Source organism: Vidua chalybeata, chromosome 5 (assembly GCF_026979565.1).
Source record: "Vidua chalybeata isolate OUT-0048 chromosome 5, bVidCha1 merged haplotype, whole genome shotgun sequence".
In the NCBI taxonomy this organism is placed as follows: Eukaryota; Metazoa; Chordata; class Aves; order Passeriformes; family Viduidae; genus Vidua; species Vidua chalybeata.
The window spans coordinates 59,988,624-60,002,229 of NC_071534.1; the positions used below are offsets into that span (position 1 = coordinate 59,988,624).

The window sequence follows — 13,606 nt, forward strand, 5'->3', positions numbered from 1 at the left end:
AAGAATTTCCCTTGCAGGCAGCTCCAGCCAGGGAATCCTGTCAAGGATGTTAAATGGCCTCTCTGCTACTTTGCATCCTGCTTGAATGTGCTATGCTTTGCTAAATGCCTTGAGAAGGCATGCATTGGCTTATGTCGTCCTGTGCAAAAGGGAAGTCACACCACTGGGGTATTTTTCCCATTTTTTACATTCATTTTTAGCTGTAGTACTGAGCATAGGCAACACTACATGGAAAAAAATCTATTTATGACATTTAACAAACGCAGGGTCCCAGCTCTGAGGGTTTTGAACTGTCATTAATTAGCTGTCTTCTCCCTGCTGATATGCAATTTAGACTATCCTTAGTAATCAAGAATTGGCTTCAAAATCCAGTCTTGTACTGAATTTGTCATATTGCTGTGTGGTAAAGTAGCACTACCGTGGCATCAGCAATTTGGAAAACATTAGTTACGCTACCAAAGTGGTGTGATTAAATAATCATCTGAAAATATCATCATGCTTATAAACAGTTACCAGCCTAAAAATAAAAGTATTTATAAATATTATGGCAGTGCTGCAGAAAAATCAAACCCTTCTGCAGGAACATGCTAATGGCTTAACACCATGGATGAGCACAGGAGTTTTCAGGCCAGAGGTGTGATCTAGTTCTATTTTTAAGTATGGACATACATTTAAATACCTGCTGTCTTAGAACCAACCTGTTTCTCATTTGTAGTTGTTTTGGTAATTTCACAGCATACTTCTTTCTGTCACAAATTTTAATACCTGTTTCATGTCTCCATGATTTTTATCGATTGTATTTTGACCCTGCTTGAAATGGATCATGAAATCTCTGTTCCTGCTAATGGCTCCTAGTACATGAATTACTGCTTTAAAATACTTAGTCAAGAAGAGTTGAATTTGCAAAATATTTTACATCAACAGCTCTAACAGCTGCTGATTTGCTACCTTGACCTCCTTCTTTCCTCCTGATTTCCAGCAGCCACCTGTTACTGCAGGCAGAGGGTTTTTAATACCAGCTGTCTCTGTCTGTTAGCGAGAATTTACTGCTGGCAAAATCCTGGAAAGGTGTATAGCACCATAGATGTTGCAAGAAAGGAAAATATCTACTAAAAGCTCCCTACCAGGCTCTCTTCAGTGTCTGAACTAAGCAGTCCGATGCAGAATTTTGCAAAAAAATTTATTAAGTCTAGTGCTTTTTCCCAAAGCATTGCTGAAATTATTCACAGCACAGTCTAAATCTACATGAACGTCTCTTCTGTGATAACTGATATGTTTAATTTCTTGGTGATATGAGCTACTGAACCTCAATAAAGGTTTTGTTTTCAAACTATAACTTGCACAACATAATTAATTGAATGAAAATTAATATAATAGGTGCTCTTAACTCGAATCAGAAAGTAATTTGTTATTTGGCAGGGTAAGTGTGATACCTAATACTGAATCGATCCTGGCAGAATGACTTAAATGGGAATGTGGCTGTATTTTTAAAGGGGCTACGTAAATGCAGCTTTCCTATTCTTGCTTAAAAATTAAAATTATCTGTTATAACATGTAGTATTTTATCAGCTAATCTTCAATGCATTTCAGTGAACATCCGGTTCCTTAATATTGATAAGAAATTCTTTTGGGTATGTAATAGGTATGTAGAAAAGAAACAAATCACACCAAAACCTCACACCAACTCATACAGATCTCCATCCATTATTTTCAAAGGCATCATTTAAGGAATAGCCCAACTAGGTATGCACTGGCACTGGAAGAAGTCCAGTCCCTTTTGCTCTTGGATGCCTTGCTTGTTAAGTAGCAGTATTGTTAAATTCAACTTTCAAAATAAATTGAAAACAATTAGGTGTCCTTCACAACACACTAGGGCTTTTTATTTTATAGCATTTTCAGGAGAACCATTCTAATTTGAGCTACTGAAATATGAAGGCATTCAAAGAAGGGAGAAAGAGAGGCCTCAAAAGAGGGTGGTTTACTGAGTACAGGATGAGCTGCTGATGTTTCTCTTTCTTTTTCTCCACCTCTCTGGATGTCAGCAGTGGGTAGATTCTGCTACAACATGGCACTGTACATACCATACAGTATTACCAAGGATTTTTGTTTCCTTTGGTGTGTAAGATTTAAGATTTCATTGTTTCCTTTTAATAATTCAGTATTTTAGGGTTAATAAATGTTATTTTTATATCTATCTATGATAATTTTTAGTCCTTATTCTGTGCTGGGAAAAGTGAGAACTGTTCCATATATATAGATTTACACTAAGCTGTCTATAAACCACAGAGTTCATTTTTTCAATCTTCTAAAGAGTGGTCAAGCAACCCTGTTGAACATAAATATGATTTGTTGTTGTTGTTGTTGTAGAAATTAGTATGGTGGAAAAAAAATTCTGGCTTTGACATATGATGAACTTTAAATAACCAAAGTGACATAACAAAAATGTCTATGATCAATCAACCTGACTGTGATTAACAGTCCTATGCACTGGAGATGTAAGTGTCTAGAGATTTTCCATGCTTTCAAAGAAAAACAAGTGATGAATGTATTGTTTTGCTGGTCTAACAAAAATATTTGCTTCTCTTCCCATAGACCACCACTGGCCTTAATACAACTACTGCATCCGTCCTTCAATTTTCCCTTGGTAAGTTTAGATTACCCTTTCACCCGAAAAAGTGCAAAAAGTCCTTTCTGTAAAGAAAAATGGCCCTAAAGTTCAGGGTTACCTTCTGGTTGATGTTATACTCAACATGAGGGATTCTTTTTTTTTTTTTTTTAACTGCAGTATATTTATTCATTTCCTGACATGGAGCTACTGTTTTAAATTTTGGAAATGAAAAACTCCAGTGGATACTGTGATGAGCCATGTTTGAGTTCTGTTTTTTTTTCTCCTATTTTATAGCCTGATGTTTAACATTATAATTTCTTGCTCTTTCACTGAAGTGTGATTAATGTTTCTAAAAAAAATAAAGAAGGGATTTGCCATTTAACCCTCCAATATATTCCAAGTTACACCAAGGTAGTGCTCTTTTTAACACATTTGTACAAAGAGAATCGGTAGGGCAAATGAAGACTAAATGCTATTAAGTCCATATTATCAACAGCATGGTTGTATGCTGTATTACTTAGAATACTGTGAGTTCTTCCACATTTCACTGCGCATTTTGAATATAAATTGTGGTAGAGGCTGTGGCTGGGACTGATTTGAAACACCCTAATTTGTTAACTCATTTCTCAGTGTTCAAAATAAGGAAAAATGTTCTATTGATATAAATGGTTTAGTAAAAAAGCAAGTAGGAAATGTAGCCTGCTTCCTCTGTGGACCCCTGGATATGTGTTTCCAAATCATATTCCTACTTTTAATAAAGTAATTCTCCAGAAGTATCTCAAGAGATGTGTGATTAAACTCCGGAAATCTCAGTTGAAAATAAGAACAATCACATACCTTGGAAAACAGCTTGGGTTTTTTAATGGATTGGAAATCAAAATCCTAGAAAGCTCAGAAATACATCATTTAAATTTGTCTTTTACCTGAAGTTGTTCATTTGGGTATTGGAAGTCATCAGTACCTGCTACTGACTGCAGTGTTAATACATCTAAGGACTGGTATCTATCCTTTTATTTTGAATTACTGGTTTTAAAAAGCCAGAAAAATGTTTCCAATCCTCAACTGAATCCATGCATAAATATCGGGTACCTCAGATGAAAACCAGCCTGCTGTTGCCCTGCAGTTTCACTCAGACAGTGGAAGGGTAGCAGCTCACTTGATCCACTGGGATGTGTTGCTCACTGACAGAAGCACAAGAAGTGACTTCTATAAAGCTGCAAGTTTGCAATGATGGAGGAATTTAACTTTTCATGAAAATTCACGAAAATCTTCTTTGGATTATTCTTGCAGTGACTCAGGGTGGTTAACAGCAAGGTAAGGTGAATGGGCTGGTAGGTGTGTGTTTGCTGTCACAGCCCAGTGCCTGGTGTCTGCTGCAGGTGAACTGCAGAACAATGCAGGCTCACAGAAGTTTCAAAATGAGACTTGATATTTCACTAGGAGCATTTGTGCCTATCAGATGGGAAGGGTCAAATAAAAAAAAAAAAAAGGATAAGAGAAGGCTCTGCAGGAAACACTCTGTATAACAGGATTTTCATGAATATATCTTAAGAATGCCTGAACCCATACCAGTAGGAACCAGTAAAATCCTCGGTATGATGGAGCAGAGAGGGGTGGATGAACATCCAAGAAAGCCACATTTCAGTCTCCAGTTGAAAATGTATCATGTTTCCCCTTGTGCCTGTGATGAGTTTGAAATACAATGCAGATTGGTTTTGTAACTGATAGAAGCCAGCATGAGCCAGGGGACTGCTGCTGAGCTCAGCAATACTTGGCTTTAGAATCCAGTTTCCAGCTTATTCCCAAATGTCCGATTTAATCATAACCCTATTTAGGGATTGATCCAAGGGAATTGCTTTTTATTTTAAAGAATGTTTACCACTTTCTATCAGACATGTTATAGCTTAAGCTCTAGTCTTTTGGGGGTGTTTTTATGTTAAATTTGTGACATAGCTTTGGCCTTATTAAAGAGTGCACATTTTAATTTCTCTTGCCACTAATTATCAGATGGAATATTGTATTTGCAGGTATATAGGCAGTAGAGAACTAGGAAATGAATATAAAAATTCTGAAGCTAAATTCTGGTTTCACCATGAATTCCAGATCCTTTTAAACTCTGTGGTCGGGAAGGGTAACAAACTAGTGAATTTTTCATTAGTTGCTATTCTGTGTAGTTTCCTTCATGTATCATATATTTGGTAGTTTTGCTCTTTAAAGGCCAAGGCAGTTGGAAAGGTGCACTTAAGAAGAAGGCTTAATTAGGATGAAAAGATAATTAGTAAGGCATTTTCAGCACACAGGACAACATTAATGCACAGTATCCTTTCTGAATGAGAGGAACTTGTCTGTCATGCAGCATCCACTTAGAGCTGGTCCAGGGCTGGGGTGATATTTACATTCATGCATTCTGTGCCCAAGTGTGCAGAAAATTTTGATTACTGCAACTGTCTTAATCATCCATCACTATCTTTCTCCAAGACCCAACACTGACACGTCTAGCAGTTGCCTTAATGTTCAGCAGGATTGTTAATTGAGATATTTAAAGCAATGCCTTTGGGCTCTCTCAGGCCAGACCATCTGATTCAACAGCTTGGGAATTGCAGGATATTGCACAAAAGCCTCTGGACTCAGCTGCCACACAACATTAGTCTGATTCATTAGCTGAAATATTCTCTATCTCCAAATCTGAGCCTTTTCCTCTCAGCTGCATCCCTGGGCTTCCCCAGGGTTGAACGTGCTCTGTCATTCACATGGGCCACTGTGGTGGAAGGTGACTCCTTGTACTGAGAGATTAGCAACTGAGCTAAATACAGGAAGAAAGAGACATAAAATCCCATGGGGAGAAGAGGAAAGGCTTTGAGGGAGCAATGGCAAGGTGTGAGGTGTGCAGGTTGTTGTGCTTAAGCTTGTTCCTTCGGTGTTCTCCTCAGCATGTGCTCTGGAGGCAGTGGTGTGTGTGGGCTGTGCAGGCGTGGGCAGTTCAGCACTGGCAGGTGCTTCCCATCCCTCCCTCCTCTGCAGGGCCTCTGCTGCAGCTGAAGATGCTGTGATGAACATCAACACTCAGCCTGGCCTCCAGGGCAGGTGCTCCTTGGAGCCATCTGTGAAACAACATGAAAATTGTTAATGGAAAATAATGCCTTGAAAAACTTTGTTCCGTGGCTCTCTCCTTATGTCTTAGTATTACGAGATCATTTCTGGCTGTTTACCAGTATTTGAAAATGAGAATAACTTGATATGAAAACCTCCCACTTTTCAGCTTTGTTATGAAAATTCCTTCACGTTCCTCTAAAACAGGATGACTTTGTCAGTATCGTATACTGGATAAATACATAATGTTTGTAAAGCAAAGTCCTACTTTAAAATTGCTTTCCTTTCAACTTTCATGCCATTGTCACAAAGATCCTCTGTCATTACAGGATTAGCAACTAGCAATTCTTCCCCCATAATTTTCTAAAAAAAAAAATCTAACCTCCCTACTATTTTACCTTAAACCAAAATTTGTTTATGGGGGAAGGGGTTTTTTATCTTCTGAGAAGAAGTACACATTTATATATAACAAACATTTGGCAGTTCAGATCTGCTTCTTGAGGATCAAGCCATTAGTCTTGCAAACAAAGAAACACAAGTTCAAAGCTTTGTGCTTTATTTGGAGATAAAGCTTGGACTTGGCCTCTCCCTTCCAAAATATTATTAAAACAAACTTTTGTAAAAGTCAGGTTCCCTAATCTATCAGGGTGATAGATGAGTCAACCATTAATCCTTATTTTCAGTCCCCTTCAAAACTACCTTTATATGGCAAATACGTGACCTGCAGTATTTAAAAATTGTTTGTAATTATAAACCATCTTTCCCTAATTGATTATGAGTGACCTGAGTTATGGTCACTTCATACGTGTAATATTGGTGTATATGCTTATCTTGATAAATGAAACCTCTTACAAGAATCTCAATATGATGCAAAATATTTTTCCTGAAATAAATAAAATAATAAAGCCTGATAAATAGTTTTGGTGGACTGCTCTCTGAGAGCATCATTTGCTGTTAGCATGAAAGTCTTGAAGATGCATGAGCACGGGTGATCTTCAGTGCCTGAAGGCTGCCAGGCCTTGGCACTGGAAATTCTTTAGGTATCTTCGCTGCATGGCTCATATGCTTGATGCCTTAGCCTTTGCTAAAGAAAAGACTTGACATGAATCAAATCTAGCACATCAACCTTCAGTAAAAACAGTTTTTAGTGAGCTTTTAGTATCAGGCTTTAATCTGTGAGAGTGCTTTGTGATTTTGCCAGATGGACTCTATTTGTCCTCTCAGGAAAATCCCAGTAGATATTATTCAGAAGATGGGTCGCTCATGTTGTGATTTGCTCACTGGTCTGGAGCCACAAGCATTTGGACCTTACTTGTAGATTAAAACTGGCCCTTTTCTCCCGCTGCTGAGAGGAGAGGAGAGGAGAGGAGAGGAGAGGAGAGGAGAGGAGAGGAGAGGAGAGGAGAGGAGAGGAGAGGAGAGGAGAGGAGAGGAGAGGAGAGGAGAGGAGAGGAGAGGAGAGGAGAGGAGAGGAGAGGAGAGGAGAGGAGAGGAGAGGAGAGGAGAGGAGAGGAGAGGAGAGGAGAGGAGAGGAGAGGAGAGGAGAGGAGAGGAGAGGAGAGGAGAGGAGAGGAGAGGAGAGGAGAGGAGAGGAGAGGAGAGGAGAGGAGAGGAGAGGACCATTTCAGTTGAAAGGGACCTACAGTGATCAGCCACCCAACTATTTCAGGGCTGACCAAGAGTTACTGTTTGTTGTGAGCTTCTTTAACATCACCCAGTCACTTCTCTGCCATCTATTGCTATTGCACCTTCCATTGTTCTAAATTATTTGACCAAGTTAATTGTTGATTAAGCATTTGACAAGTATTCCATAGAGGATTCCACAAGTATTAAATTAATCTGTTACAATCACTAACAATACCTGCCAGCAGTTTATCCATGTCCCTTAGTATCATTGTAATGGAACCCTATAGTAAGGGTAAATGTGTGTATCTATTGGTTTTAATATGGTTAAAATATTATTTAGAAAAATTACTATTGCTATTCAGCTAGTCAGGACTTTTTGGTAATTCAGGGTGCAGAGATGTTGCTAGGGGTGATCTTCATTCTATAGTACCCTTTTCCCCCATTTTCTATTTTCCTCCAAAGGAATTAAAATGCCAAACTCTCTGCTTTTACATACATAAATATTTCACTGACAATCTTTCAGCATAATCACTTAAACCAGTAACAGGAATAACAATTTCTCCGATCTTGTTCAACACACTTTCTACTCTTGCAACTTTATTTTCCAGTTGAGTAATCACCCTGTCTTCACTTCAAATTTCCTGAGCTTTTAAAATCCATCAGGCCATCAGTTGTACTTAACTGCAGAGTATTACCTGTGATGACTTTACATTTATGCTGTCATGTTTTTTAAGTGGTGAGGTGTATGTGCCATGTACATACCAAGGATTTCTATGTGGCTTAGTTTATTTACAGTCTGTTTTTAATACTGCTGATTTCACAGTCCTCTGTGACTGTCATTCAGAAAAAAATTTAAATCTGCTATTGATTGCTTTTAATTAGTTTATGAGTAAGGGACACTGATTTGGATACAGATCTTTGACATAATGGTTCCAAAAGGATTTTCATGTCATGTCCTGATTCACCCTAAGACATCAGGTTAGTGAATCATTAGCAGCAGAATTTATTTCTCTCCCTGAACTACCAAGGTCACTAGGATCTATGTGAAAGCTGTTTTACTCAGAGAAATCCATGGCCTAATGGTCTTGGTGATGGTTATTGAAGACAAAGCATGGATAGTGTTCATCACCTTTACAAAGTATAATGCAATTTTTTTTTCAGGCTTATTTATTCCACTTATCATTTTTAGTGGCAATTTGCCTTTGTTACCAGTGTAGTCTTGCAGAATTAAATTATAAAATTTATTTTATCATGTAGATAATGGAAATGATGTGTGCTCAATCTACAAATTATTATTATTATATCTCAGCATCATCATTAGAATTGTTGAATGTGTCCTTTGGATTAGTCGTTATCTGATAGGATTCTGTGCTTCAGAACTCACATTTACTTCTCTATTAGCCTCAGCAAATAGAAGATCACGATGAACAGAAAATAATTTTACAAAAATAAATAGTGCAGCTGATTCACTGAGCTCCATGTATTTCTGTGGAGTAAACAGCATTCCCTCACTGCTAGGGCTGTCCCCTAGAGGAACATCTGGAGGACTCTGCAGAGATGTGCATGGAATGATGACTCCTTTTGCTTCCCACCAGAAATACGCCAATTCTACTTTGGCTCAGCCATGAGAACAATGATGACTACATTTAGCCCCATGTAACAGTCTGAAGACATTTATCATTTATGTTCTTATCATGTTTTAATTCAGATCTGCTGGCAGCTGTTATATTGACAGCAGTGTTTTTGTGCTGTTTATCCTCTGCTGGAATTCAGACCACTCGACAGAACATTTCCAAACATGTTTTGCTATGTAGGTCTTAGCTTTGGCTGAAGGGAACCACTGCTGATCATTTCCTCTTAATTTCCGGTTTTGTTTAGTCAGTTTTATAATTAGCAGAACCTATTGGATGACTGACAAATGCTGTAATAGCATTTTGTGGGACAGCCTCAGCATAACTGGATAGAGATTTCCTTCAGGTTTGCTAGGAAAATTCACTCATACATCTCTAGAGAAATACTCTAAATTCACCCTTCTGAATTTAGCATGGAGGAGCACTTGGTTGTGTAAATTCATCACTATCTTGTTAGCTGAACACCAAAAAACCTCATAGAGGAAGCTGTGGTGCCAAATGTTTTGGGCATGTTGAGCCACGTCCTTTGCTTTACTCATCTGCATGGATGATTTCCCTCAGTGACACAAATTTCTTTCTCCAGTGCCTTCCAGGTTTCCTGTGCAGGCATGGCACATCCACACAGTTGTGCTCACAGGGGTACCAGCAGGGAGGAGCAGTTCTGGTGACCACAGAGTCATTGTTACTAGAATTAGATTCTGTCCCTTCTAAGCAACAAGAGCAACGGCATTAAAAATATTTGAACCCTCAGGTTGTTTTGTCCTAGTTTCTTTCCTATACATTTGGGAAAACCTTGAGAATTTAATACAACATAACTCAGTACCAAAATTGGTGTCATTCACCATTCTGCATTTCTTCTGCTTGCTTCCCTCCCAATAAAACAATATGGTTCTTTTTTTTTTTTCCTTTAGCAAATAGCAAAGTGCAAATTGCAAATTGCCATTTGCTATTGTCTGACATGAAACCTACTAATTTCCCTTTTCTGGTGGAAAAGCTCTTTGTGTTGATGCATGGGTTATACATTACATCTAATATGAAAGAATAAGACAGGTAAGTAATATCATCAAGTACTCTTGATGGAAATGTTAGGTGGTGTTTATTTATTTCGCTGAGTTTTACAAGAGGGGCTGCCTAGGTAATACCTAGATTGAAACCAGGGTTTAAAGTTGATGCTGTATTTGAAAGACATTTTAATGGCCTTGGGGCAAAATGATTTGTGTTGTTTTGGCTAGCCCAAGGTTACAATGAAATATTGTCTTTATTACTTCTATACCAGGTTTTCTCAGCCACTGTTGGGAATTAAAATGTGAGTGTTAAAGATTTACTACATGGAGAAAAGCAGAAGAGATAAAGAGCCTCAGGATTCAGATCCAGGGCAGGTGGCCGTGCCACCACCTTGCAGTCAAACGTGGGCCATTATGGAATTGATCACTGCAAATAATAAATGCTGGATTACAGACAGACCCATCTTAATCCTGCTCATATCATTGTACACTGATAATGCTTTTGTATGATTAAAAAGGTCCATTTTTGAATTAAATAACAAAGCATCTGTAGTTCCCGGGGTGGGGGGGGGAACTGAGAAGCCCACAGCTCAGCAAAGCAGTCCTGGCTGTTTCTCCAGTGTTGACAGACTGAAAAGTAAAAGCAGATAAAAATAGAAAAGCCCATCAGGAGTTGCAAAAACCAATTCTTACCAAGCTAATTATTATCTATCTTCATATACATTTAAAGACAGGCAATCAGTTTTACTGGGTTTCTCAGTGCAGAATTAGCTTGAAAAAAATTATTTCCCAGATTTTTTTGGTGCCAGAGAATTTCACTAAAGCAGCCAAGGAAAGCCCTTTCATATCTGTATATTCAAAATAGCTCCTTTTACACGGCAGTTGTTGGGACCAGTGTGTGTTTTCTACTGCCCCTAGACTGGACTGGCTGTAGGGATCTAAATAAAACTTAATGTATTTTCCTGCAGGATTTTAATACCTTTACCTCATTTTCTTGCTCATTTTCTTGATTATAGACCTTCACAGCTGCCTGCTAAACACAGTTACACAAAGCATCTCTTCCTATTTACTGATATGTGTTAGTGTACTAGTGAGCTACTTTCACATGGTATAATTGACATTTTGCCCAGCTTCATTGAGAGGTCACCCTCTCACTTAGGGGACCTCCACATAATCTGACATTAAGTGTTTAATGGCAATAATGTTGAAATGTAGAATATGGGTACCCCAGTACAAAATGCTTCCTGAACACAGGGGTTACTATTTTGTCAGACATCCAAGAGCGAATGCAAGTATTTTGGAAGCATTAATGATGCTATTGTTTCAGTAGCTACAGTTCCTGGGTGTCCGTTTCAGCCAGGTCTAAGCAAGTTTGTCCACTTAGCCTTCAGCAAGGTGTTTTGTTGTATGATGTTGGTGTACTTAAAAGCATGGTTAAATTTAGCATCATGTAATTATTTCTTTGGCAACAGACTTATTACCCTACCACATACCTGCTGGCTGTATCTCAGAAAGAAACACTATAAATAGCTTTACATCAGAATAAATTGGACACTGGCATGAGGGAAATACAGCTTTCTGCTTGGCTTATTTTTCTCTCCTTAATGTTCTCAGCACAAAAAGCAATATGAATTGTGATCTGAGCTTGTTCATTAGAAGAGAACAAATTTGTGTGAGTGCAGGAAGCACATCAGATCTTTGAATATAAATAGACTAAGAGGAAGTTGTACCAGATAAGTATTTCCTCAGACTTCTCATCTAAAGGAAATTAGCTGCATTAATTCATGAAAAGTACATTTGCTGTTATTGGGAATCCTGGCAGGAGGTGGATGGGAAGGGACCCGTGGGTGATCACCTGCTCCATGCTCCAACCAGGATCACACCTGGGGCAAGGACAGCCTGCTCAGAGCCCCATCCTTCTAAGGTTTAGCTTCAGATTAACTTTTAGGACTTCATTTAGGAAGTTCTTCTGATTGATTTTATCAAGTGTATTTACTAATTATTATTCCCTTCATCTTTTACAGTTTTACAGTGGTGGCTTTTAGCCTGCTCATCAACCCTTTAATTTTATTTAGATGTAAATAATTACCCAGCATTTCTGAAATGGAGCAACAGCCTAAATCTGCCAGTGGAACAAAAATTAGCTGCTCTCAGAAACCTGTAGAAAATAAATAGCTGAGACTTTATATTACTAAATTCATAATTCTCACTAATGCTAAAGTAGATTCGATTTTTATGAAAGGCAAACACCATTGGCATTTTTTTCCTAGTGCCAGATATTTGTTTCAGATTTTTTATCAGAACACATACAAGAGTACAGTCAAAATCATTTTCCCACAAGAGAAAGAAAAGCAGCCAGCAATAAAAATATTTGTTTCTATGAACAGATAGACGATGATTACAAAATACAATGCAGTTCTTACAGTTTTTAATTTGTATATTTTTTACACTCAAAATACCTCTTTGTACTCTGAATTCACTCTACAAATAAGGAAAAGCTGTTTAAAAAGTCTAAAGATCTAAAATGTCATAGTTAAAAAATCACATTTGTAACTAAATTCAAAGTTGTGACTTCAAAGAAAAATAAAAATGCTCTTGTGACCTTCTCTTGAGAAAATTTTCAGAAACAGAATGGAATGCACAGTGCATTGCATCTTTTTGTATCAATGCATCTTGTATATCCAGTGCTAAATATTCTGTATTTTAAAATGGTTAAAACAATCTTCTTCTTTATCAAAAGCCAATATAAATATACACCTAAAAATATCAGAACCCATGGACCATTCATTGTACCAAACTGTATGGTTCATTACTTTGGAAAAAACTATTAGCAAGCCAGCCAGATTTGACCAATAGTCATTTATATTATCCAGTTTGGCTTACTTCAAGTGATATCACAAAATTATAATCCTTAGCAAGCACTAATCATGATTCATCCTGTTAACAAAATTAATAAATGTAATCTAGTAGCATTAGATATGAGGGATTCTTCCCAGCGCCCTTTTGTTTTTCAGACTGCATTCAGGACACAATATGAACCCTTTTGCACAATTTTTGTGTGCATCTTTGTTGTGCAGTCCCCATTAGACTGATTCTCCTTAAAGGCAGCATTAGATATCTCATCTGCTTATCCACAGAAGCACTCACAGGAGCTATCAAGGAGTTGTCAAGAGGCAGAGGACATCACACTCTATAAGGAGCAAAATATTGCTTCCCTTGCAGATGGCACCCAGTTTTATCTCAGCAAAACACAAGCTCTGATCAATGTTGTTAAGAAATCTTAGAGACCAACAGCTGTATGACTTGGGTTTCTGTAAATCTGACACAGTTGGAGGTAAAGGCGCAGTGAGAATTAATTTTGCCTGCCATTGTCAGCCTGGATACAAATAACTGATTATCTGGATACAAACAACTGATATGTGGTGCCTTCAATAACATCTCTCCTGAAATACTACACTCTTAGTACTGCTACCTACATGACATTTAAAAAATAAGGTAGCTAAAATATTCACCAGTACTTCAGCTGGCCAAAATCAGCTTAAGAAAACCTAAAATTAAAAAATACAAAAACCCCATGACTGTTTCAGTTGGATATGCTGAGAGTGGTCAGTGCTTGTCAGGTCCTGGCTATGGGTTACCTGTCCTGT

The 13,606-nt window shown here is 37.9% G+C and overlaps 1 protein-coding gene across 2 annotated transcripts in view; it reads left to right on the forward strand.

Annotated features, from left to right (window-relative positions):
• The window catches only part of RELN (reelin), a 277,039-nt gene that overhangs the window by 130,756 nt on the left and 132,677 nt on the right, over positions 1–13,606 (forward strand). For both annotated transcript variants that reach the window (XM_053942869.1, XM_053942868.1), the window contains exon 8: positions 2,593–2,644. In XM_053942869.1, the coding sequence (XP_053798844.1) occupies positions 2,593–2,644 (52 nt within the window). The remainder of the gene's footprint in view (positions 1–2,592; positions 2,645–13,606) is intronic.